General features: G+C 53.9%; 2 protein-coding genes across 12 annotated transcripts in view; one reads left to right on the plus strand and one right to left on the minus strand.

Annotated features, from left to right (window-relative positions):
* The window catches only part of NDEL1 (nudE neurodevelopment protein 1 like 1), a 100,559-nt gene that overhangs the window by 54,621 nt on the left and 20,000 nt on the right, over positions 1-25,938 (plus strand). For 2 of the 6 annotated variants that reach the window (XM_043583096.1, XM_043583095.1), the window contains one exon: positions 1,171-2,401. The exons of the other annotated variants lie outside the window; for them this stretch is intronic. In XM_043583096.1, the coding sequence (XP_043439031.1) occupies positions 1,171-1,178 (8 nt within the window). In that variant the 3' untranslated portion in view covers positions 1,179-2,401. Of the gene's footprint in view, positions 1-1,170; positions 2,402-25,938 lie in introns of those variants that run through there. 6 annotated transcript variants of the gene reach the window in all.
* The window catches only part of MYH10 (myosin heavy chain 10), a 132,696-nt gene continuing 116,058 nt past the window's right edge, over positions 9,301-25,938 (minus strand). For all 6 annotated transcript variants that reach the window (XM_043583088.1, XM_043583089.1, XM_043583085.1 and 3 more), the window contains 11 exons: positions 25,462-25,710; positions 24,992-25,204; positions 23,147-23,359; positions 21,881-22,042; positions 17,723-17,851; positions 15,130-15,218; positions 14,242-14,365; positions 13,950-14,158; positions 12,935-13,043; positions 11,841-12,013; positions 9,301-11,046 (listed from right to left, as the gene is read on the minus strand). In XM_043583088.1, the coding sequence (XP_043439023.1) occupies positions 10,902-11,046; positions 11,841-12,013; positions 12,935-13,043; positions 13,950-14,158; positions 14,242-14,365; positions 15,130-15,218; positions 17,723-17,851; positions 21,881-22,042; positions 23,147-23,359; positions 24,992-25,204; positions 25,462-25,710 (1,815 nt within the window). In that variant the 3' untranslated portion in view covers positions 9,301-10,901. The remainder of the gene's footprint in view (positions 11,047-11,840; positions 12,014-12,934; positions 13,044-13,949; positions 14,159-14,241; positions 14,366-15,129; positions 15,219-17,722; positions 17,852-21,880; positions 22,043-23,146; positions 23,360-24,991; positions 25,205-25,461; positions 25,711-25,938) is intronic.

The following is a 25,938-nucleotide window of genomic DNA, read 5'->3' on the forward strand; positions in this document are numbered from 1 at the left end:
GTGTGTGTGTGTCTGTTCTCGTTCCTTTGAAGAGAACCTCTCTCCTTGAGCCCGTGTTCAACTCCCCGGACCCCTGTGATGAGCAGGTGGTGGCAGGGGGGGCGGGGGACAGCGATGGCACGCGTGGCACGGTGCAGGCCCCGCGCTTGGCCGCACCTCTCAGATCGCTAGTGGGGCGGGTTCCCCGGGAGTGTGTTCAGTATGGAAGGGCTGCGTGGCTTCCTGAGAGAGGTTCCAGCCCTGTGATCCTTCGCTGGCTGCTTCCTGTGGCTGTGGGGGCCGCTGGGCGGGGCTGGGGCACTCTGCACCTTCTGGGCCTGGGTGCCGGGTGCTGGCTGCAGGCTCTGGGGGCTGGGCTGGGCTGGGCACGGCACTCAGGCCTCTGCAGAGAAGCCTCCCCTGTCTGGCTCTGCTTGGGAAACAGTTTAACAGTTACTTCTTCCTCCGTCTCGTTAAGATATTCACGTGTAGTGTAGGAGATTGGGAAAACAAAGAAAAAGTATAAAGTATTAAACAAAATTTACCCGCTACCCAGATGGAGGAAAAGTAACTCGTTAAATTTTCTTTCCGTAACATATATGATTTTATATGCATATATGTGTAGCGTCCCCCTCCCCGCACATTCTAGCACATTCTAGATGTAGCTGCCTAGAAGTAACGTCCATTTATATAAGAGGTTGCAGTTTAGAATCTAGTACCTAACTACTTTTCTCCTTCACGTCGTTGAACACATACAGGTCGGTAACTGCTCATTCTACCTAGTGTTAATTACATTGAGTATTTCCCCGTGCTATTAAAGAAGGCTGTGGCATGTGTCGTATAGAATTCATTGTTGAGTTGCACCATCATTTATTTAGCGACTTCCCCGTTGGCAGACACTCAGCCCAGCTCCGCAGGGGAGAGGTCAGGGCTGTGGCTGGCAGGATGGAGTTGCCGAGCGGGGAGCATGTAACTCGCTCCGGCACCCCCGAGTTCTCAAGGCTCTGACCGGCTGGCGCCTTCCCGGCAGCCTCTCTCCCCGGGCCCCATGATCCTGCTGTGGGCCGGAAGGGGAGTGCCCCTAGAGGGCATGTGCATTTCTTGTCGGGTGTCGAGTGATTTTAAATGACAGTCTCTCTCTCTCCCCTCCCCTCCCCTCCCTTCCCCTCTGTGCTCTGGTCACCCCCACAGGGCAGTAAACGGCTTTGACCCAGCGCCTCCTCCTCCTGGTCTGGGCTCCTCGCGCCCGTCGTCAGCACCGGGTATGCTGCCTCTCAGTGTGTGAGTGCCCGGCCTCCGGGTGGGGGCGCCTGCCCTCCTCCAACAGCCCAGGACACCCACGCCTCGTCCCTCGGTGCCCGGGCCCGGCCTGGGCCCCTGCGTCTGCCTCCCCACGGCTGGCAGAGGGCAGGCTGCATGCGGCGGCGGCTGCTGGGCCCTGCCTGGCCCCAGGACTCTGCGCGATATCAATACTGGCTATTTCCTCTTCTCGCCGTGGTGCCGTTGGTCTCACATGATTGCACTTTTGTGGGTCACAAGGTGGCACGTCTGTGTACTCCTTGGTCACTGGATGCAGAAGTACCCATCATCATCACGCCTGCCCCATAGCTCCCACCCAGCTGTACGGATAGGGTTTAGTTGTGTTTAAGACATTGCCGACCTTCTAGAAGGTCTCCCCCAGATCAGGTCAACACGTGCCCCCGCCCCTCCCCCCCAGCTCCCGCCAGCTCCCGCCCACGCTTCTTCAGCGCTCATGATCGCGTGTTCTCCAGCTCCACTCCCCACCGTGTGACCTGCTGCTGGTTGGGGGGTCGGGAAGGTCACCGAATTAGGGAACATTTTCTGCACCTTCTGATTTTACTTTAGCGGTTATCATTCCATAGACTTGCCTCCCAGAGCAGCGAAATGCCCGTCTGGACCCCAGCTAGCGGGAGCCTCTGGGGCCGGGGCACCATCTGCTCCTCATCCGTGTGCCTCAGACTCGGGGTGAGGGGCGGGGGCAGCCTCCTTGCCAGCTCTCTGGTCCTTCAGTTAAGCGACATCTTTCAGGGCGTTTTGTTTTGTCCTCTGAGGGCCTGTCCACGTGTGTTAGGAAGCGTCGAGCGGCCCCATTCAGGGGGCTTCTGGTGGGCAGACTGGCCGTAAATGGTTGCTCCCGATCATCTTGATTACTCTCATGCTGCATTTACTGTTTACATTTGTTTTATTGTACATAGGTTTGTAAACATTATCGCCTAAGATATTTGTATATAACTTGGGCTTTGTAGCTTTTATTTATTCAGAACTCACACGGCATGTTAATGACTTACGATGGTGTCCTACTCTGGGCAGCTGCATAGGATCATCATGTGGTTAAAAGAAAATACTTCCCCTCAAAAAATCTTTTAATGTGGAAACAATAAATTTCACAGAAAAAACCAAACCAAAACAACACGGATTGAGGTGCTTTATTGGGTTTCTGCCAGCCTGGGAGAGAAGACCAGAGTTGCAAAGCCAGGTTCAGAAATGTCCCTTGGGTTCTGACTCGAGGTGTGCAGACAGATGGCAGCTGTGTGTGTGTGTGTGTGTTGGGGGGGGGGGGGCGGTGCAAATAAAAGCTGGGCCGTCTCCCGAGGAGGTGTCTGATGCAGGTGTTCTCATGCTGGTTCTTGGTGCCGGTTTCTGCTCGTAGCTGTGATTTCCAGGAGTTTCCAGGAAGGCCTGGGGCTGCACATGGTGGTCTGGGAAGAGGGAGGAGGGAGGGACAGGGTGGTGGATCCAGGAGCCCGCCCTCTGGATGTGTTGCTTTTAGGACATGTGTCCGTGTTCTGGGGCTGGATGTCACTTGGCTCTGGGCGTCTCTCCTCATCCCTCAGGTTGATGTTGGCAAGTGAGAGAAGATGCCGGGTGTTTGGGAGCAAAGACACAAAGTGACTGGATTTGAGGGACGGGGAGACTGGGGCGGCTGTACGAATGTGTCAGGTTCTGAACCCTAATGCTTGTAATGATGAGTGAAAATAAACCAGATAGTCTGTAGTCTTAAAACTGTAAGTGAATGAAAAGTGAATCCAATTTGTAAGCAAAGAAGAAACATGAGTAAGTCCGATACCTTTGTAAAAATCTCTTCTGTTAGTACGGGGCAGGAATATCCTGTTAGTCGGTTCTGAGATTGTGTTGTAAGCGGACTCACCGAGAGACCCTCGGGGTGCTGGGTGTGCTGGGCCTGGGTGTGCTGGCCGAGCAGTTGCGGAGAGAACTCGTCTCTACTCCCAGCTTCTATCCCAACCATCTCTGCAAGGATTGGATCCGATCAGAGGTTTAAGGACCTAGCAGGTCTCTGTATTCATGCAGGAGCCTCAGATGGAAAACAGAAGTAGAGCTAATGCAGTTAAGGCACGGATGAGTCCCTGAGCCCTGAATCCTGGCCCCTGGCTCCCAGATGATTTCTCATTTCCCTTCCAGCTAGACGCCCCTGGGATCATCCCCTGCAGGCTGTTGGTCAGTGATGACTGGGGTGTGGGGGGGGGGGCGCTGGCTGCAGGAACCCATGTGTCTGTCATTTACCAGATGTTGCCACCTCTGGGTCCAGGAGAGCATGGGCCAGGTCCGTGAAAGGGCCGTCCGTGTAAGCTGCAGGCTTCAGGAGGAGACCCTCATGTATTTTTGGGTGTTTTTGTAGCTGCAGCGGCCCCTGGCACAGGAGCCCCTGAGGAAGCCGGCTGACTTCTTGGTCTTATCCTCCGCCTTCTGTTTGGATCATTTGGCTGAAGAGGCTACTTTGTACTTGCTCAGATAGTACGTTATGTCACCAGGCATGAAAGTTACCACGGACTTTTTAAAAAATATTTATTCTTGAGAGAGTGTGTGAGCAGGGGAGGAGCAGAGAGAGAGGGAGACACAGAATCCGAAGCAGGCTCCAGGCTCTGAGCTGTCCGCACAGAGCCCGACGCGTGGCTTGAACCCACGTACCCATGAGATCGTGACCTGAGCTGAAGTCGGACTCTTAACCGACTGAGCCCCCCAGGCGCCCCGACCCTGGACTGTTTGCCCATCCAGCTGTCAGCCGCCCGTCTCAGTGTGCTCTCTCGCCAGGACTCCTGATGCCCTGCTTAGCCCGGCTCTCACGAACCCTTGAGGAGCGAGCCCTCCCTGCGCTGGTCCCCCCAGGTAGTGATACGCAGCTTTGCCGCCCGTCCCCACCCCTTGCCCCCCAGACGCCTTCCTACAGGTGAGCAGGGGCCAGTGTTCTGCTTCCTTCCAGCCCAGAATAGCCAGAAACTGCACCCCATCAACTCAGTTAAGAGCAGAAGCCAGAGGTGTAATGCTGAGCTCAGGAGAGGACGGGAGAACAAGATACAGGTGGCCTGAGAGCAGGAAGAGCTGGCTCAGCCCAGCTTTCAGATGGGAATGGGGGGCGCAGAGTTTCCGTTTCGGGCCTGAGATCACACAGCAAGGTCACAGAAAAGCCGGGACTGGAAACCAGCTTGGGTCTTTTCTGCTGTATGCTCCACTTTTCCAGGCTTGGGGCCTCGCTGGCTGGCCTCGACTCTGTTTCATGTCTCAGGAGATGAGCCGGTTTTGGCTGCTTGGAAACGACGAGCCGTGGGGGCTCACACAAGCTTGGTCTCCCAGGCCTGTGCCGGTCAGGTACCGACTCTGCTTCTCCCAGCCGGGCCTTCTGAGGGCCAACGTGGACACTGGCACCTCTGGAAAAGGGGAGGTGTCCGGGGGCGGGCGGAGAGCCATCCTGCCTGGCTGCTGGCTGCTGGTGGGAACGAGGCCAGCCTGGGGATGGGTCCCAGCAGTGAGGTTAGAGGACGCTAAGATGAGCCTTTTCATCATTCCAGCTTTACTTCATCGACTGTGTTCCTGTCTATATTTGCCCCAAAGTTTGAAGCAAATTGAGAACATCAGCTGGACCTTAAAAACGGAGGCTTGTTACTTGAGTCTTTTCTAAAAATGGGGGCCGGGTGAGGAGGCGTGTTTGTGAGTCACTTCCCTGTGACTTCACGCGTCTCACCTGAAAACTGGTCCCATGGCAGTTAAAAACATGATACACAGGGGAATGCGGTAGCCCTTTTGTAAGGATTAACGTGGCGGACTTCCTTTATCAGCTAGCGCGAGTCAAGAGGCAAATTTGAAACGAGAACACAGCTTGTAGGTGCTGGGGCCGGGCGACCACGTGGGGTTGGCCATTCAGAGTCACGCTTGCCCCCACAGGTCTTCTGCTAGGGTTTCCTGTCCGCTCTGAAGCCTCCCCGAGGGAAACGAGGCACGCTGAACCCAGATCCGCCCGTCTGTGGGGTGTTTTCTAATACCCCCGTCACGATCCGTCGGTGGGAGGCGAGGGAGGAGGGCGCTCGGCTGGCAGGCCTGGGCAGTAGGTTCTCTGGCACGCGCTTGGATTCACGGTCAGGAGAGTGAGGTCTGAATGAGCTCAGAGCCCCGTTGCTCCCTGTAGGTAGTCGGTGGAGTTAAGAAACACGGTTTTTTTTGTCTCCAAAGATAGTGATTGCTTTAGCCAGGGAGGAAAAAAAATCAAGTTCCGTTGTCACCTAGGATTTAGGAGAATAGGTACACTTTTGCATTACTGGTGTCACTGAGTTACTTTCTGTAAGTTTTTGATCAGTGTAGCAGTGTGATCTGCTAGGAAAACTCTTCTCTTTCTCCTTTTGGGAAAGTCGCCCATAGCGGTAAGGACGAATAAAACAGTCTCAGCGGCATTAACGTGAATGTCTGATGGCCGGGGATGGTCACGAGGACTCCGTAGCTGAACAGGATACCACGGGGCCGTTGAGATGTGGGCGTGCGGACGTGCTAACACACGGGGATGGGAGTAGCCACTGGGAAATGGACACGGATGAGCGTGTTGTCTGCAGCTTTATTTAAAAAAAAAAAAAGAAAAAAAGATGCAAATAGTTTGTGTGTTCTACAGTTTCCTGTGAAGTTGCCCAAATTCATTTTTCAAAATGGAAGTGACGAAACATTTTCTTTCCTGGGCCAAGTTGGCCCGGAGACGTCTGTGCTGAGAATTCGGGCCGGGAGCACAAAGCAGGGGCTCCCTGACCTCTGCCGGCCGACTGGCCGTCCCTGTTGGGCAAGTTAAAAATACACATACCCCTCAGGCTCCCCAGAATCTCCTAGAATCTCAAACCCAGCACACCTGTAAGATACACCTTTATTTTGTGACCCATTAAGAAAACTGCGCCAAGGGAAATGCTCGTTTAGACTTTTTATATTTATTGAAAGAGCTCTTTCTGACCACGTTAGGCACGTTTCCGTATCATGGTTCGTAAATAAAAAGTAAAACAGAAGAGGTTTTCTTGAAATTTTGCACTGTGGTTCCGGCGCTCTGAACTGTCACTGCCCAGAGTTCTGTTGTGTTTCCCCAAACAGCGTCGTCCTCTGGGCCATGGTGGGCGTTGGTGACGTTCAGCACTACTGAAGAGCTTTATTTTGCTCTCGGCTCCAGAAGTTTCTTCTAAGTTGCTGATACTTACTCTGCAAGGTCTGATGTTGGGCTTTCCCGACCTGACCAGGAGGAGCCTGGCGATGACAAGGTCACAGTTGCCCCTTGTTGATAGCGATCGTGGGAGATGATGCCCATATGTGAGAACATGGGCATCTCAGAATCTGTGCAGCACAGCACTTCGAGGGAGGGCTCTGTCAGAGCCAGTGTTTCACGGTCTTGATTGTGTCACGTGACGTCATTAAATAAGGTTTCATGACATCCGGCAGCAGGGAGGGAGCCATTAGGCTACTCAAAAAACAAACAGACCTCCCTGACTTACTCAGATGCGAATTTCTGGTTCCGCATCCTTGTTAGAGAGTTTCGCGTTTGATTTCTGGCAAGAATTGCATGAGACCCTTTCACGCGATTTGCTAGATTCCCCAATGGCAGCCGGGCGTGCAGGGTCCTCGGCTGGTCCTCCCAGCTGGCACGGGACACGGCGTTTTAGCCAACGCTTGGGATGCGGGAAAGCTGTCGGTGCAGACGTATCCCTCCCAGAGTGACTGGAAGCCTCTGCGGATTGGGACTTGGCTCTCGTCTCAGCTGCAGGCTTCACGCCCTGTCCTGGAACCAGGGGAGAAAAGCCACCGTCTCACTTTCTAAACTTTCCAGCACACGGCCTGTTCCACTATGGGTTCTTTCTTTTTTTTTCTTCCTTTTTTTGAGGTGGTCAAGTTCCACCTGACAGGGTGTGGTGTTTCCTGGAGTGTGACAACTGTGGGCACTTTTCTTCCCCAGCCTTGACAACAGCCACCTCTGTGTCCCGACCACACTGGCTTCAGGAGGAAGGGGCCACGGGTCGGTCAGACCCAGGGCCATAGGGACGGCCGGCTGGGAGCAAGTTTGGTGCTCTGGCCCATACTTCATCGATGTTGGGGTTTCCAGGGATGGGGAAGATCGGTGGCAGTACGGAAATGTGACAGGGCTAGTCTCTGTGACGGCGGGGTTTCAGAAGTATACTCTCGGGGCTCCTGGGCGGCTCAGTCGGTTACGCGTCCGATTTCAGCTCCGGTCATGATCTCATGGTCTGTGAGTTCGATCCCCGCGTCCGGCTCTGTGTTGACAGCTCAGGGCATGGAACCAGCTTCGGATTCTGTGTCTCCCTCTCTCTCTCTGCCCCTCCCCCTGCTCATGCTCTGTCTTTCTCTGTCTCAAAAATAAAATAAAAACATTAAAAAAAGTATACTGTCAAGCCAGCCAGGCTAGGGACAGGTCTGTTATCCCCACTAAAGCAAATTAAAATAATCTCTGGGCCATCTGCATTAAAAAAGGAAGCGCCTGCCGTGTTCTGCATGACAGCTCGCAGATAAAACCCCAGCAGAGCCCGACTGCGTCTAAACCTCGTCTCGGCAAAGGACAGGGCTTCCCTGGTCCGGCCTGAAATCTTCCGCGCGATGTGCCAGGCCCCTGCTGGGTGGCAGCTGGCTGGCTTGAGTCTCTGACCCGCTCGGAGCCCCGCTCCCGCACACCCTCTTCCTTGGGCTGCCTCTCCTTGGACTACAAAGCGGTGGCTTGTTAGGAGAGGTTCCTTCTGGCGAACATCTTTGTGGAATCTGGAATGGGACCGGTCCACGCAGGTGATGTGTCTCCTGATTGTGCTGGCGCGGGACGGCAGAGCGGTGTGGGAAACACCGTTACCGCTGTCGACGTAACACCAGTCAAGCCGGCCACCAGGCAAGGGTTCCTGCTTTTTGCGAAAAGCTCCAAGTCCACAGACGCCTGGTGGGATGTTGAACGTGAGGGTGAGGACACGCGTGAAACACGGTACTGCACTCCTCCTCTTGTGTGGTAGTGACACAGGACAGAGGGAGCGCTTTTGCCTTTTTTTTTTTTTTTTTTATTACATCCCCCCCACAGCCAGGCAGCCTGGCCAACCAGAACCGGCCTGACCGGAGACTGTCACGGAATAGAAAAAAAAAAACCCACATTCTCTAGGGGGTTGTGTGTTCCCTCGTGTTTCATTTCAGCCTCTCCTCATGGGCCCACACTAGGGAGGCTGCCCTTGGATCTCACCCCTGAATCCTCCCCAAAGCATTTTAAGAAAAATTTTTTTAACGTTTATTTTTGAGAGAGAGCGAGCGCGTGAGCAGGGGAGCAGCAGAAAGGGGAGGCACAGAATCCGAATCAGGCTCCAGGCTCTGAGCTGTCAGCACAGAGCTCACGCGGGGCTCAAACCTGCAAACTGCAAGATCACGACCTGAGCTGAAGTTGGACGCTTAACCGACTTGAGCTACCCAGGTGCCCCCCCCCCTTTTTTGTTTTTTTATTTTTGAGAGCGTGAGCAGGATTTGGGGAGGGCAGAGCGAGCAGGAGATGCAGAATCTAAAGCGGGCTCCGAGCTGTCAACACAGAGCCCGAAGTGGGGCTTGAACCCACAAGCTGGGAGATCGTGACCCGAGCCGAAGTTGGACGCTTCACCGAGCCACCCGGTCGCCTCTACCCAAAGCATGTGCGGACGTCCTGCCCGAAGCCATAGTCTGAAACCGCTTGAAACACGGAATCCGGTAATGAGCACTGGTTGGTGCCCGAAACCCTCCTGAAGGTTTCATCTCGCAGCCCTGAAGTGCCCCCTTTTCCACTAACCGTTGGGTCTCCAGCCCCAGCGGCCCTTTCCCCCCGCCGCGTGTCCACATGCTGGGGCCACTGTGTGAGCCGGACTCCTAGCCAAGCCTGCCCAGAGAGCCAGTCCGTCACCCCTCAGCTTCTGGGAGCACGGCGCCCTCGGAAACGGCGGGCCTGGCCGGCCGCGTTTGGAGTCTGGAGTTCACAGCCTCCAGTCAGAACCCAGGTGGGACGTTGAGAACAGAAGATGAAAACAGATGCCACGTTTGCACGATTATTGTCGTTTATTGAGGTCTGTTTATTCTCAACGGGTGCTTTTTCCTCCAAGTAAACAGAGCAGGCGTAAATATCTATAATGAATAAATTTATTGTCTTACAAAAATCATTGTCTAGAAATATGGGAATACAAGAAAAAAGATTCTTTGCAGTCAGGTGTCTGGTGGTCAACAGCCAGTACAATTCGTAAAGGGGGGGAAACCAAAGGTTCCAAACCCACATGACAAATTCTTCCTAACAGATGTTAAAGCTTTTAACCCAAAAGGTTGGTGTTTTCAAGCACGTTGCAGAGGATCAAGGATTTATAATTAACACTGATTCATTGTCACTGAATGTTTATAATACCACTTTGACTAGAGAGGTACATGATATGAAGCAAAGTCAGAACTTATACAGTAAGTTGTTACAGAGGCAAATAATGTATTTAACGTTGTCTTAGTACTGTAGTGTCTAAGGCACTTTCTGTAATGTCAGTTTGCTTAACTATCAACCGAAAACAGAATGCTAAATGTTCACTGTAACACTGTCCGGGGGGAAGGGAGGAGGAGAAATGAAAAAAGACTCGCGTCCACGGGCAGGTCAACATTCAGGCAGATGGCATCGGTTCCCGAGGTTCGGTAAAACCTCCTCGACAAGCTTGGAGTGAGTCTGGGACACAAAACTACCGTTTCCATTTTGGGCTCAAAGCAGCGGCTGAATTTGCAAAGGTCGGCATGCGAGCCTGGCTGGGAGGGTGGGGGCGGGGGGGGGGGGGGGGAGGGGGTGCTTTGCGCCACCCTCTGCCCGGGGCTATACCTGCGCCTGGACCAGGACTAGTGAGTGCACGGGCAGGGCCTGGGGGGGGGCTCAGGGTCCGCGTGGGACCGCCACCCGCAGCCGCACAGACCGGCCCTGGCCGGGGACCGATCACAGGGAGAGATGTGGCGACATCGCCAACTCATGGTGACCCCGAACGGATGCCGCCTCCCCCCCAACGCGACCCACCCTCCTGGTCTTTCCGAAGCCCCCTTCACAGTTTGCTCACTGAAATAGTGTCGATCGTTATTCGGAGGAAATACAAGGAGATAGAGTGCAGCTTACGTTCCACAATGTTCTAAGAGACTGGATGTGGCTGAGGAGTCAGGGGCCACATGAACACAGAACTAAATTACCTGTCTGTCGACAGAGAGCATGCAGAGCGACTGGGCAGCCCCGGGGGGGGGGGGGGGGAAGGGGAGGGCTGCCCCCCCCCCCCCGATAACCCAGCAACTGGCAACGAGGGTCTGGAGTTGGTCTGGAAAACGATTTCTCTTCTTAACATGGATTATAAAATGGTCTCTTGGTGGATATATGGAAAATAGATGCAAGGATGAGACAGTCTGTTTAATAGGTGTAGGTTTTGTGTACGTATATATATAAAAAGGGGAGCAACTGTACTTAAATCTGAAGCAGGATACAGTATGTGGAGGCCGGAAAGCCTTAAGACACAGTTGATCTTTCAGGAAGGAATCCCAGAGCTCGCCAGTTTCCTCAACGTGTGGGAGGCCCCGAGGCAGGCTGGCGCCGCCGAGTTCCCACTGTCCCTCTGTCCCGCCTCCGCTGGCTTCCTGGGGCTCTACTCGGACTGGGGCGGCTGCGTCTCGTTGACGTCGCTGGTCTTGCTCTCCGTGTCGTCGTCCGACAGCTCCAGCGAGGCCCCTTCGATGTGCAGCTGGCGCCGGCCAGACCGGCTGGAGGAGAAGCTGATGGGGCCGCCCCGCCTGGAGAGGACACAGAGCAGACGACGGGGCCGTGTGGTCGTTCCGCCATCTCCGGACTCGAACCGGGCGCCCTTCCTCAGGACGCCGCGTGGGGGGGGCGGGCGGGGTCGGGAAAGGCTCTGCGGCCGCCTCTCCTGCGCCCCCGCCAGCACGGGGTGCACCCAGCGGGAGGGCCCGGTCGGGGACGCCCGAGCCAGCTGTTGTGACAGAGACGGGAAGGAAGACGGACAGAGGCAAGGTCCTACCTGCTGACCAAGCAGCAGCATTTCTACAGCGGCCAGACAGTCCGTGTTTTAATTAGGCTCTGGGGGCCAGGAAGGTCTCTGGTGCACGTTCTCGTTTTGGCTTTTTTTAGAACCCTTTGTATGTAAAAACGTACTTAGCTTGCTGTGCACAAAGCAGCGCACGGCCTGTTTGCTGACGCCCGTGCTGGCACGTTCTGAGGGAGAGAGTTAGGCTCTGGGGCAGGTCAGAGTCCGTGTGGCGAGGAGGGTGATGGCACCGGGGCCCCCTTGCTGCGGATGCCCGGACAAGGACGGGCACCTGGCCCGGCCCTCCAGCTTCATGCTGGGGATTTGTGTCGTCCGCTAATCAGGGGCGGAGGACCGCTGAAGGTCGGGAATCCCGAGGGGGTGAATGCCAAGTGATTCGGGAGCGAGAACGAGTAACCGCACGTGAACCTAAGGGGGCCTCCGGCCCAGGCGCTAGGCCCACAGACGCGGCTGCTGGCCAAGCTCCCGCCACGGACTCTCCGACACCCAGCGCCTGTCCCGGAAGCCCCTGGGGTCGCTCACCTCAGCCGGTTCTTCAGAGTGCTGACCTCGCGGCTCAGGCCCTCGTTGGCCTCCGTGGCATCATCCAGTTCCCGCTGGAGTTTACGCCGAGACGCGTTGGCACGCGTGGCTTCCTCTTCTGCTTCCTCCAGCTGCCGTTTCAGCTGCTTCATCCTGGCGTTGGCCTTCTCCATCTTGGGGAGGTCACGGGACCAAGTCGGACCACACCGGGGAGATCAGAGTCAGCACGGCCACATCCTGAGCATTTAGCACAGCTCACCACCCCGAGAGCCACGTGAGCGCACACATGTACGTCCGTGTACACACACACACACGGGGGATGGGCTGAACCTCTTGGTCAGCCTGCCGCTCTCAGCAAAGCCAGTGTCTACCAAGCAAACCATATACTAAAGGAGACTTAAAACATGTAAGATCCTACCCCCCCCCCCCCTTGAGTTTTCCGCAGAAACAACACAGTTTAGGGTCTTCACGGGAGTGCCCCGTGGGATCATGAGGAGGAATCCCTCTTCCTGCAGACTACGAGAGCCAACGATGTGGACGGTCTCCAGCCCTAGCAGGTGGCAGTTTCTACAGTCCGTTCAATGCGGGTGTCTTGGAGGGTATGTTTGGATTCAAGTGCAGAGCCGTCCGGCGAGCGGACACCGGAACTCTGTGATGCAGACACGCGCCAGTGCCTCGCGGGTCTCCCCCTCCCGGAACTGCCCTGGGTGTCGCTAGGTCCTGAAGGTGGGGGATGGAGGGAGAGCCTGAGTGGAGCCCGCCTTCCCTCCCCGTGTCTGCGGTGACAAGTCTCATCACGGCAGAGGGAGCCAGAGGGAGAGCAGGGCTCCCCAGGCAGCAGACCGAGCGGACGTGGCCGCGGCAACCGGTCCCGTTAGCGCTTCCCCTTGATGCGGAGACAGAGGTGCCTGGGTGCAGGCGAGAAGACCCCGCCGGTCCCGCACACGGCACGTTTCTTTTGTCCGTGTCCACCCTGAGTCCAGCCAGTGCCCAGGAGCTGCTCTGGGCCTTCAGGGGGAGGACGGCACACGTTTGTGACGCTTTCTTATCCTCGCCAGTCAGTCGGTAACGCCGGGCCCGCCTTCTTCCCTTACCTGTTCTTTGTACTGATCTGCATGGCGACGCTCGTCTTCCACCTGCATGAAGATCTCCTTCAGCTTCTTCTCCGTGCGGCGGACTAGCTTGTTGGCGGCTGCCCGTTCCCTGTTCAAGTGACCAACGCGTTAGTGTTCACAGCTCTAGAAACGACAGCTGAACGAGGACAGTGTTTTTAAGGTCCTTTTTGTCCGGGAGAGGACACAAGCTAGACTTTCTCCAGGACCTCTGACCAGAATGATGGTGTAATTGCTGTGGCCCGGAAACCTTTGTTTCCCCTCGGCTTAAAGTATGGGTTCCCTCTCAGGTATCCTAACGGCACCAGGCAGAAAACGTGCATGTGTCGGGGCTTGACACACAGCTGTTGGTCGCTTTATTCAGTGATGATCTCAAGGGCAAAGGTACCTGTCCCATAAACTGAATTCAGACTTTTTGAGGGCAAAACTTTGGTTACTCTAATTACCTAACTTTTTAGCCTGAAAGCCAAACAAACCAAGACCCAATTTATTAGCTGACCGTTTCAATTTAAAATTGACGGACTGCCTACCAAGACGCCAGGGGCTAGTGCGGCTCTAACAGTGACTCTTGTTGGAGCCAAGCTAATCAGCAGGCTTCTAGACGGGCCCACACAGGCCCTGATAGGCCACATGGAGAACTGCACTGAGAACAGAGAATATTCTTTTGTTCCTTCACAAATGTGATGCAAAAATGGACAGCCAGGGAGTTAGCTGGAAAGGGCAAGTCATGTTAATTATGGCGGCCGCCAACAAGCCCTTTTATCCGGATGCAGTGGAGTCTGGACAGCGGGAAGCCCGGGGTTCCTCTGGCACCACGAAGTCACCAGCACGGGCTGACACCACCTTCTGTCTCCCACTCGGGTGACAGGTGTCCCCGTGCCACCAGAGGGCCAGGGGCGTGTGGCGGTCTGGGCTGCGACTCCCGGGCTCGGCCCGGACCCGGCCCGCAGTGGAGACGCAGGGAGGTGTGGGGGTGAGGGCGGCCGCACCCTCTTACTTGGCTTCCTGCTCCAGCTGCTCCTCCAGCTGCCCGATCTTGGCTTCCAGGGCCGAGATGGTGGCCTTGAACTTGGACTTGACGGTGCCCTCCAGTTCCTGCAGCTTGGCCTTGAGCTCCTTGTTCTGCCGCTCCAGCTGCTGGCGCGCGTTGTCACTCTTCTGGGCGGCGCTGCGCTCGGCCGCCAGCTCTGCGTTCAGCGTGTCCACCTGGAGAGGAGAGCCGGGTTTAGTCGCTCGCGCCACGGGGGCAGTGCAGCCCTTCCCGGGGGCCGGGCCGCGGCGCGGGCCACCTGCAGCGTGGTCTTGCGGAAGCGGTCGTTGAGCAGCTCCGTGTTGCTCTGCTCCTCTTCCAGCTCCTCCTCCAGCTGCGCGATCCGCGCCTCCAGACGCCGCTTCTCATCCAGCAGCGCAGACCTGGCCGGGCGGGGAGGGGACAGCGCTCAGAGCAGGGGCCGCGGCCACGGCCCCGGGGAGCTCACCTCCCCGCCGCTGGAGCTTTCTGGGCTTTCCTCTCTCCCCCGCACCCATCCCCGTCCCCCAGTCTGTCCACAAGCCCCGGCGAGGACGCTTCCGAACCCGCCACCCCAGCCCGGGCCCCGTCCCTTCTCCCTGCCGCACCTCCCTTGGTCCTCCACGGCCCGGGTCCACCTCCAAAATGATCCTGGCACCCTCTACCCTGGACTGTGCTAGAAGAGGACCGTGATGAATCCTCAGGGCGGTAATTACACGGAGGAAGAGTCTTAACTGGAAAAAACTAGGACTTCACGAGAAACGCGTTCAAAGTCTTAAGGCATCTGCTTGCCAAACCTCGTGAGTCTGGGCGTGAAGACCTGCGCGGCCGGGCGGCCGGGCCGCACGGCCTGCACCAATCGGGCTACAGCTCCAACTGGGCCTCCTTCACTCCTGCGGTGGGAATGGCTGGTGAGGGGGTGGGGCCTGCCTGGGTTGTGCGGCTGACCGGCGCCAAGGCAGTCTGGACGCTCAGCAACTTGTGCCCGTCCGCGCAGGCTCCGAGCGGATGAGCAAGTCAACTACGGACTTCTAGATGCCAGACGACCCGGCCTTCCTGGTGTGACAGGTGTGCCCCCAGGGGGATGGGCTGCAGGCGCCTGAGCGGGGAGGGTGGCACCGTCGCCGGTTTCTAGCCCATTCTTCCCGCCCGCTGCCAGGAGACTCACTTGCCAGAGGCGCTGTTGGCGATCTCGTCGGCCAGCTCGTCCCTCTCCTGCTCGGCGTGGCGGCGGGCTCGCTCAGAGGAGGCGAGTTCCTAAGGAAGGTCGGAGTGGGATTTAAGCTCCGGGTAACGGGTTCCTCAAATGTGAAGCCTGCCGGCCGCGGCCACCCTGGCTCCGGCCCCCTTGCTGCTGTCCACATCCTTCCGCACAACTGTCCCCAGAGGGGACTCCTGGTCCACGGGAGGGCTCTGCTGCCATTTCCAACGGAAGAGGCAGCTCTGTTCCCATCCTCCCTAGAAAGCGTGTGTTTCTTAATCCTAAACTCGGCACAGACCTCCTGCAAGCCCGCAACTGTACCGGCTCACGGTCTTGAAGGACCTGTCACATACACAGTAGTGCAGTTTGGAGGTCAGGTCCACGGGACTGACCAGTGAACATCAAGGTCCCAGGAAACACGGTAGTTGTGCAGGGAAGTGAGGACCACAGCTCCCGTGGGGAGTGTGGGCGAGGGTGAGCCCTCAGGCTTGTGCAGTAAGCAGGGCCTGGCTCCTGAAGGAGGTGGGAGTCAGGCTCTGAGGCGGTGCGGGCGGCTATCTGTGAACCGCGGGCCGGGCCCGTCCTCTGGAGGAAGAACTGCCCGGTGCGGCTTTTCCACAAATTTCTTCGGAAGAGGGTTCGCCACAGGAGGCAGCCAGGGTGCGTTTCTTAGCCCACGTGGGTCAAGACTAAAATCCTGTTCTCAGGATTTGAGAGCCGTGCTGTTTCCCTTACTGCACAGGTGAGGAAACGGAGGCCTAACGGATGACGCGATTCGCCAAGTGCCAAGACTGGTCGGCGGCAGTAACTCGGGGTTCTGACTCTCCCCATCTGGGCCTCTTGCCACCAGCTGGCGCCTCCTGAAAATGCCGTATTTGGCAAAAGCACAGCTTTAGAGATGCCTGTGGAGCAGGGCCGCATAAAGAGTTGGCCCGTGTGCTTGGCATGTGTGTTCACCTCTTACGTTAGCGCACGGGATGTAGGCAAAAGGCCCGGGTTCCGGCACAGGCCGTCCTGACCCGTGGGGTGGAGCGAGCCCAGCTGGGAGGGCAGCAGCCACGATACTCTGGGCCCGACCCCAGGGCCTCAGATCAACAAACACTGAGCATCAGCTCTGCCATCTGGCCTCTGGTGCTCCGTCCTTTGCCCACTGGCCGGGCGTGCCGTGGACACCCACTGGGGAACCCGTGGGAGAAAGGGGAGGAGCCTGAGGGAAGGAAAAAGAAACAGAAGGGCAGGGCTAGCTTTCCAGGGGGTCTCTTCTCCCTTATCTAAAGTCTGAAATAAACACTTTCTGAAAAGGCTGGGAGTGTGCTTGGGTACACAGCTCGTGCCCTGGGGGCCTCCGGGAGGCAGGCTCCCAGAGCCCCCTCCCCTGAGCGTGTCCCCGTCAGCTCCACGATGAACCACACAGATCTTGAACATTTGCTTCACGGAGGAGCAGGCGTTCTTTTAAGCAGACGTGGAGCATTTTAAAGACTGGTCATGTTCTAGACCCTACAGCTGCTCTGGTCTCTATTCTCTAGCCACAGTGCAAGAAAACAGAAATCAACAAGAACAAAAATCCACACATTCAGAAATTTAAACCACACTTTTAAGTTATTCATGGAATAAAGGAAACCATTATTGAAATGAGAAAAAATTGGAATTAAATGGTGACGAGAGCATAGATTTTTTAGGACAGGACTTGGAGGGGAATGTGCAGTGTTCTAGGAGCAGAACCGGACAAGAGAAAAAATGGAAAATTAACGTGTGCGACTCAAGAAAGCAGAAAAAGAAAAACCCAAAGGAAGTAAGGATCGGAGCAAAAATCAAGGAAACAAAACAAAGAGGGATCCAAACCGGAAGCTGCCTCTCCCAGGGACCTTGGGGTCTGCTCAGTGTCGACTCACTTGGTTTTTAGTCCCTTCTCCATCCCCGACACCCTTCTTTCTTGCAAGCTCTGCTCTACATTCAGGGTCTTTGGTGACAACGAATGCATCATTTCTAGGTGTTTGTGTGGGCGTGTTTTCGTATTAACGGATAACAACATTTCAACTCAAGTGGCTCTTCCCTTTCCTAGGTTGGAATACTTGTGCTCACCGTTCACACAGCGATGTGTGGACACACACATCGTGTGTGTGCAGTCCTTTGTACGTCACTCACATCTCCATAAAGCTGTTAAAATAAACCTGCACGGTCAGGTGTGTCTACCGCGGACGTGACCCCATAGCACACGTAAGCCCCCGTCAGTCTCTCTTCAGGAGAACTTCCAAAACAGATAAATGAAAGAAGTGATCAGAAGATGAATCACTCGGGGAGTCAATGAAACCTGCAGCTTCCCTTTTAAGTACCACAGGAATAGTGCTTCTATGTAAACCAGGGCGCTCTTAGAACACTTAGAGTTCAACCATCCCGATGCTTCCCAACACTAAATCAACACCACTGCCTTTTATAACACATGGAGCACGGCCTGGTAAGTCGCTCGAAAAGTGACTAACCAGTCCCTTGGCCGTTAGCCAGGTAGAGGAATATACAGGGTAAACATTTTTTGAACAAATGGATGAGGAAGTAAACAAACCTCTTGCAATTGAAGGATTTCGGCTTCTAGACTCTTGAGTTTCTTTTCACTCTCTTTGGATTGAGCAAAAATCTCATCCCGGGATGCACGAGCTTCTTCTAATTCACGTTGGTAATCCTTCATCTGAGCCTAAGATTAAGTAGGAAGAAGGTTTTAGAGGACTTTCTGCTCTCAGATTTTAAACATATTGTTTCCGGATTATAAAAGTCCAAGTACAGTCACTGTAAATATGAAAGCATATGGTGGGGCGCCTGGGGTGGGGGCTCATTCGGCTGTGTCCGACTCTTGATTTCGGCTCAGGTCATGATCCTACGGGGATCCTCGGGGGATCGAGCCCCAAGCTGGGTTCCTCAAGCAGCATGGAGCCTGCTTGAGGTTCTTTTCTTTCTCCCTTTGCCCCTCCCCCGCTGGTGTGTGCACGTGCAAGCTCAAAAAATAAAGTACGTGCCAGTGACAAAGGTATCGCAAGAAAACATTCAGAACAATATCCCTTATGAAAATAGATGGAAAAATCAACAAAATAGTGGCAGACTGGATCCATCAGTTTGTATAATCCAAAAGAATTATACACCATTATATCCCAGATCCAAGTGGGATTTAGCTGAGGATTAATTTGACACCCCAAATCAATTAATACAGCCGTAGGATCATCTCAGTAAATGCAGAAGCAGCAGGTGACAAAATCTAACACCCTTTCATTATAAAAACAACTCAGTAAAATGAATAGGAGGAGACGTCCCTCAACTCTGATAAAGGGTATCAGTGAACAACTAACAGCTAACATACTGAATGGTGAAAAGACTGAGTGCCTTTCCCCTATGATTAGCAATGAAGCAGGAAGTCTGACTTTGCCACTTCTGTCTAACCCTGTAACAGTTCTAGTCAAAGCAGTTAGGCCACGGCAAAAACCAGAAAAGATACCCAGATTGGAAAGGAAGCAAAAAACCTAGCTTGATTTGCTGATGTGATCTTGTATACTGAACATCTTAAGGAATCCACCAAAAAACCATTAGAAGAAGCCAGTTCAGCAATGTTACAAGATCAATATACAAAAATCAACTGTATTTCCATATACTATAAACATTCCAAAAATCAGGAAAGCAATCACACGTATAAGCCTCAAAAACGAAAAAAACAGGGTGCCTGGGTAGCTCACTTGGTTAAGCATCTGACTTTGGCTCAGGTCACAAGATCACGGTCTGTGAGTTCAAGTCCCGCATCTGGTGAGCTTGAGCCCTGGGTGAGTCCTGCTTCCCTCCCTCTCTCTCTGCCCCTTGCTCAATTGTGTGCACGCTCTCTCTCTCAAAAGTACTTAGGTATAAATTTAGCTAAAGTATATGACTCGTACACCAAAACTATAAAATAAGATCATCACTGAAAAAAGAAATGCTAAATAAATGGAAAGATAATCATGTTCATACACTGGAACATACGCTGGAAGACAGTATTGTTAGGATGGTAAGTCCTCTCCAGATCAATCTACCCAGTCAACAAATTATCGAAATTCAAGCTGGCCCACATGCCGCTTGCAGGTTTGATCATAAAATCTGTAAGGTTTTAAAATCTGTAATGTTTAAGTTGATCATAAAATCTGTAAAGAATTGTAAGAAACCAGAAAACCTAAACAGTCTTGAGAAAGAACAGCAAAGCGAGAGACGTTACGCTTCCCAATTTGAAAACTTACGAAGCCGCAGCAATCAAGACTGTCACACTGGCATAAGAAAAGATATATAGATCAACGAAAGAGAGCTGAGTCCGGAAACAAACACATAAATCTATGGCCAGATTTTTGACGGGAGTGCCAAGAGCCAAGATGATTCAATGGGGGAAGGAAGAGTCTTCTGGGGCGCCTGGTTGGCTCAGTCAGTTAAGCATCTGACTCTTGACTTTGGCTCAGATCATGATCTCACGGTTTGTGGGTTTGAGCCCACATTCAAGTGTGGAACCTGCTTGGGATTCTCTCCCTCCCTCTCCCTCTTCTCTGCTCATGTGAAAAACAACAAACTTAAAAAAAACAAAAAACCAACAAAAACTAATTCAACGGGTTAAAAAAAATCTGAAAGTGTAAAATAAAACTCTTAGGAGAAAACATAGCAATAAGTCTTTATGATCTGGGCATAGGCAGTAGTTTCACAGATCAGATGACAAAAGCACAAGAAACAAAAAATTTGTATTGTACACAGCACCAGAGTGAATAGACTAGAGAATGGAATATTTGGAAATCATAAGAAGCGTCTAGAATATATACAGAAATGTTACAAAAGTCAGTTATTAAAGACAACTCAATTAGGAAGATGAGCAGAGGATTAAGAGAGATTTTTCCCAAATAAGATAAGGGCCAATAAACAAGTGAAAAGATGTTCATTAGTCATTAGGGAAATGCACATCAAAAACCACAATGAAATACCACTTCATACCCACTGGGATGACTATAAAAGACGAATAGCAGATACTGGTGAGGACGTAGTGAAGCTCGAAGCCCCACACAGCTGGTAGGAAGTGTAAAATGGGACCGTCACTGTGGAGACGCGGGGCAGGCAGTTAAACAGAATTCCCACATGACCTAACAATTCCACTCCTAGGTATGTATCTACCGAAGAGAACTTGAGAGCACACGTCTACATAAATGTTCACGAATGTTCACAGCAGCAGTATTCAGTGTCCGAAAAGTCAACCCAAATATTCATCAACTGTTGGATTAATGACCTGTGGGCAGTGCACACAACGGAACGTTATATGGTAACAAAAAGGAATGAAGTCCTAATGGATGCCACGCCACGGATGAACCTTGAAAACACGCTAAGGGAAAGAAGCCAGGCACAGAAGCCACATATTTTACGATTCCATTTGTATGAAATGTCCAGCACACGCAAATCTCGACACACAGAAAGCAGACGAATGGTCGATTAGCGCCACACAGGGCAGATCGTGTGCAGTGACCGCCGCGGGGTGCAGGGTTTCTTTTCGAGGGATTTAAATGTCCAAAATTGCATAGCGGTAATGTTTGTAGAACCCTGTGAATGTACTAAAATATACTGGAAATAAGCAGGTAAGTTGTATGGTCTGTGAATTAAAACTCCCTACAGCTGTTATGTAAACAAAATCACAGTTACGTATAGTCTCTGTAATATGCTTAATAATCTTTGTAATAAGCTCGTCAGAGTAAGAGCTTTGTGCTTGGCTTTTTAAAAAAAATATAAGGAAGCAGTTAAGTTGCTTTTAAACTTATTATCCAGAGTTGGCTTTTCCTCTTAAACGTTTTATGTTTATGTCTGTCCACGAACACCTTTCTGCGTGTGTGGCTGTGAGAGAAGCCGCCTGCGCTCTGTCTTCCTTTATGGACTTAAGCCCCTTCCTTGCATCCATAGCCCCACCATGGAAATGGCTGGCAGTCCACTTACATGTAGGTGGTTTCCCTTTGTTGCTGTCACAAATACCACTTCAGCTGTGATCTTTGTTCATAGGTGTTTCTGCTCAGATTTTGCTAGAACACATTCATCTTAAGTTTATTTTGAGAGCGAGAGAAGGAGTGCATGCGAACGGGGGAGGGGGAGACAGAATTCCAAGCAGATTCCACGTTATCCGCACAGAGCCCGACATGGGGCACGCGATCCCGCGAACTGCGGAGATCGTGACCTGAGCCATCTGGCACCCCTAGAAGACATTCTTTTTTTTTTTTTTTTTTTTTTTTTTTTTTTTTTTCTGAAATTTATTGACAAATTGGTTTCCATACAACTAGAAGACATTCTTAAGATGTGGAATCACCACGGTCAGAGAAATGGAAATTTTCTCAAGCTTGTCATAACTGTTGAGGCCCCCAGAAAAGGGCCTATTACGAGAGAGGGTCTGTTATATCCCACAATAGCGGGAGATATTCTGGAAATCGGTCACCGCGACAGTGAAAACTGGCACATCACTCGAGCGGCCGAAGTGCTAGGCCACGATTGGAAAGAGGACGAGAGCCAGCGGCAGTGGGAGGGAGGGGAGCACCACCTTCCTGTTGGGTGGCTCGCGCGTAGCTCAGCGTCTCCAGGGGCCGTGTCCCGGACTTGGTGAGGGGCCACGCGTGGCCCGCAGACACGAGATGCACGCGTGCCGCCTCCGTGACCCGCAGCCCGGCCACCGCGTGCTCCGTCAGAGCCCGCTGGCCGCACGCACCTGAAGCTTGCGGAGCTGCTTGACCACCTCGTCCCTCGCTTTGTTCGCGGCCTCCATCTGAGCTTCCAGGTCCTTCAGGTCTATTTCCAGTTTCTTCTTGGACGCGACCGCCAGCGCCCGCTGCTTCCGCTCGTCCTCCAGCTCCGCCTCCAGCTCCCGCACCTAACGGAGGCACCGGGGTTATGTCTGGCCAGACCCAGGTGTCCCCACACGGGGATCAGCAGCCTGTCATCGTAGGTGCTCTCTGCTCCGGAGCAGCCGTCGTTAATAACAGAAAAGCCCAGGAGCTGCAGTTTGTTCAAAGAGGCCTTTAAGCCGAAAACCCTGTACGCACCACTACCCACCCCCCCCCCCCACCACGTGATGGCACACAGGAGGCAGAGCCCTTCCCTTCCAATCTCCAGCTCCCGGCCGAGGTGGCACGATACAGTGGAAAGCCAGGAGACATTTTCTTGGGGTGGTTTCATCCGGGGACGCCCAGACGGCCAGGTGCTGAGGTCTCAGGCCCTAATACCCGAGGGGAGCCAGCTCGGACGTGGGTCCCCGAGCCCAGGCCTGGCCTTCAGATGATGCACCTGGCCCCATCGGTTCAGAATTACTGACCCACAGAAACTGGGAGCAAGATACATGCTCTTTGAAGTCACCAAGTAGGAGGTGACTATCTGGCAAGAAGTGACTAGTGTGCTAAATGCCGGTGCAGTGAAAATAACAAAGTAAGACCAATGTATTCCAGATCCAAGACCCGATACCACGAATTCCAAGGGACTGTCAAAATATCCACAATTAGATTTTAAACTAAACTTTTAAAATTAGAAGTTTGACATATGTTCGGAAAACTATACAAAATTCTAAATGCCCAGCAACTTTTTAAAACCAAAAAATGTAAGCATCCGGTTTTCCTTTTCCCAACAAGGGATGTGAGGCGAACTTCCCCTTGCAAGGGGCGTCCGGGTTGTTTCCTTCGCCCGCACGTTTTGACAGTCACGGAATTTGCACCCAACCACATGTTCTTGGACATCCCACCACACGAGGCCTATTGAGTCATCGGTAAATCTCCTGGTTTGTCAACAGCAGTGCTGTTGTCTGAGAAACAGGAAACCAAAAATAATTACATTAGATTTCAGAGAATAAGCTAATCAAACGAGGACATAAATGGATTTAGCTCCAGCTGACGTGGGCCGACACGAACCAGCAGCATATGGACCCACAACCGGACTTGGAGACCAGACAGGCTCGTCCCTGGGGGCCCTGCGTCCTTCCGCTTACCTGTTTAACCAGCAGCCGCTTCTTCTCCTCGTTCTGTTCATCTCTGGTCTGCAGGTCCCTCTCAAACTGGGCCTTCATGGCCTGCATGTTGACCTCTAGGCGAAGCTTGGCGTCCTCCGTGGCCTGAAGTTCATCTTCCAGCTCCTCCAGCTGGGTCCTCATCTCCTCCACCTGCTGCTCTAGCGCCCGTTTGGACTTCTCAAGTTCGTGCACCTAAACCACAGGAGGCAGCGGCACAGGGCTGAGCCTTGGCAGAGGCACGGACAAGGACAGTGGTCTGTGTTCTCATCGGTTACAGGCCCCCACAGGGCACGAAGGCCACTCTGGTCCCTCCTGGGCCAGCTTCCTGGCCCCGCTCCTGCTACGGCCCTGCCGTCCCCCGTTTTGGAGCACGCTATTCAGACGGCAGCACGGAGCTCCTGATGGATCACTCGTGCTCTATCATCAGTAAGGTCTTCTCCGGTGACCTTGAAGTGGAGACGTCTTTAAAAGCCAAAGAATGATGAACAGAGCACGGTGTCCGAGGAGCCCGTCTGTGGACTGGCCATCTGCCTGCTGTCTGCACGTGAAAGGTGCTGTGGGAGATCCCGTCTTGCTGTGAAAACCTCACCTGTGCTGCAGATGTACGTGGGAACTTGTAACTACTTAGGTGTGTCAGGCCTGTGGAGCGGGGGACGCGTGAGAAGTGGCCCGACCTTCGCCACCACACACCCCCACCTAGTTCTCGGTGGCGAGCGTGTCTGCCCCGTGTCCCCTCTGATCCGTCCCCAAGACACCTCTCAGGTAGCCACGCCGCCTCTCCCGGGGGCAGCAGGAGACGTGGCAGGGGAGGCCCCGCAGCCCCTGCTGCTGCTTAGGCACCAAAGTGAGGTCTGTGGAATGAACATGTCCACTAGTGAAAACTAAAAGGAACGAGAAAGATGGGTGCCTGGCTGGCTTAGTCGGTGGAGCGTGAACCTCTTGATTGTGGAGTTGTGAGTTTGAGCCCCACATTGGGCATAGAAGGTTACTTAATTAAAAAAAAAAGAAAAGAAAAAAACAAAGTCATTGTGGAGTCGTCTACGTACGACTATGCCATCACGGCCACTTCCAGTCTAGGCAGCCTCTTGCCCATGGGGCTGACCCTCCGGGCACCGGGCTGTAGGAGACCCAACAGGAAGGGAGGAGAGTCTTCCCTCGTTTATGATGTGGCCAGAGAGCCCCTATGTCACAGCTTCCTGAGACAGGGCAAGTGCAACATTGTCTGGCAGATGATACAGATCAGGAGGTTAAGTGGCTCCTCCTGGGGAGAACACACTGCTTCCGGCCCCAGCCCGGCCTCACAATCCTCCACACCTCATACACCTGAGGGGTGTGGGACAAATAAACATCACCCTGGCTCTTGTAGACCGTGTATGCAGTAAAGGACAGCATCACAGAAACTTCCAGACTGTCAACGAGCCCCCAAAGCACTTGAAGCCTTCAGGGAAAACCAAGAGTCTCAGCTGGGAAGGCCTGGGCCAGGAAGGACAGGGGCCTCTGTCCTCGGCCCGGGGGAACCTTGTGGTACCTGTGGTTGGGAACTCCCTGTGACTCGGGAACAGTGACATTCCTGCCAGGACGTGGGGCAGGGGGGGTCGTGAAGGTGACAGGAATAAACCAAGCGTCACCATCGGTCAGGGCCGCTACGAGAACTCGCGGCTCAGGCACCGAGAACCGGGCACAGACCGCAGGGTCCGACAGCTTATCCCGGGAGACCTCAGTCCCCATCCGTGCACAGGCCAGGACGCCGCCATGCTCCTGCGCTGTCGGGAGACGCCTTCCCAGATCCTCCCCCGCGGGGGGCCGGGTCCCGGGGATACTCACGTTCTTCCCCACGTCGTCCTTGGAGCTCATCAGGTCTTCCATGTCCGCTCGAAGCTGCTTGTTCTGCCTCTCGTACTCCTCCTTGGCCTCCAGGGCCTCCTCGAGAGCCCGCGCCAGGGACAGGGCTTTGGTTTCCTTCTCCCTGGCCTCTGCCTCCGCGCGGTCTCGCTCCTCTGCATAGCGAGCAGAGATGTTCTTCTCTTCTGCTAACAGCTGCACGGAACGGGGTCGGGACACGTTAGAAACAACGCGAAAGCGACAAACACGCTTCCCATTCACTGTGTGTCTGACTTCCTGCTGAGCCCCCTACTGTGGTTCATGGGCGCTATTTCTTTCTGCCTTTCTCCCTTTCCAATTTTCTACAAATACGTATAAACACGAAGATTATTTTAAACCACAACAACAAGAGCGTCTGCCAGGAGGCGGCAGCGTGTGGCACTGGCCCTGGGACGCAGGGACGCAGGGCCCACCTGGTCGAACTTCTTCTGCTTCTTCTCCAAGTTGGAGGCGATCTGGCGCTGTTGGTCCAGGTCCACCGTCAGGTCGTCGAGCTCCTGCTGCAGGCGGTTTTTGGTCTTCTCCAGCTTGTCGTAGGCCGAAGCCTTCTCCTCCAGGCGCTGGCCCAGCGCCTCCGCGTCCTTCAGGAGCTTCTTTCTGGCTTCTTCCAAACTTTCAATTGTTCCTAAGTCATCGTCTACTTTCTTCTTGGTATCTGTCAGCTGGTTGTACGGGAAGAGAGACCCACGTTAAACAGCCCCAGTGACTTTTACAGGTGAGGAACAGAGAAAGCTCGTCTTCCCTATTTGGAGAAAAGACGTATAAATCAATACGTGACTGCGAGCAAACGAGGCTCAGACTGTAACGGTGTCTTAGCTCATCACCGTTAAGAGGATGGCTGGTCTGCGTCCTTGCACAGCGGACCCAGTCCGAGGTCACTGTCGAGACTT

Source organism: Prionailurus bengalensis, chromosome E1 (genome assembly GCF_016509475.1).
Source record: "Prionailurus bengalensis isolate Pbe53 chromosome E1, Fcat_Pben_1.1_paternal_pri, whole genome shotgun sequence".
NCBI classification, from domain to species: domain Eukaryota; kingdom Metazoa; phylum Chordata; class Mammalia; order Carnivora; family Felidae; genus Prionailurus; species Prionailurus bengalensis.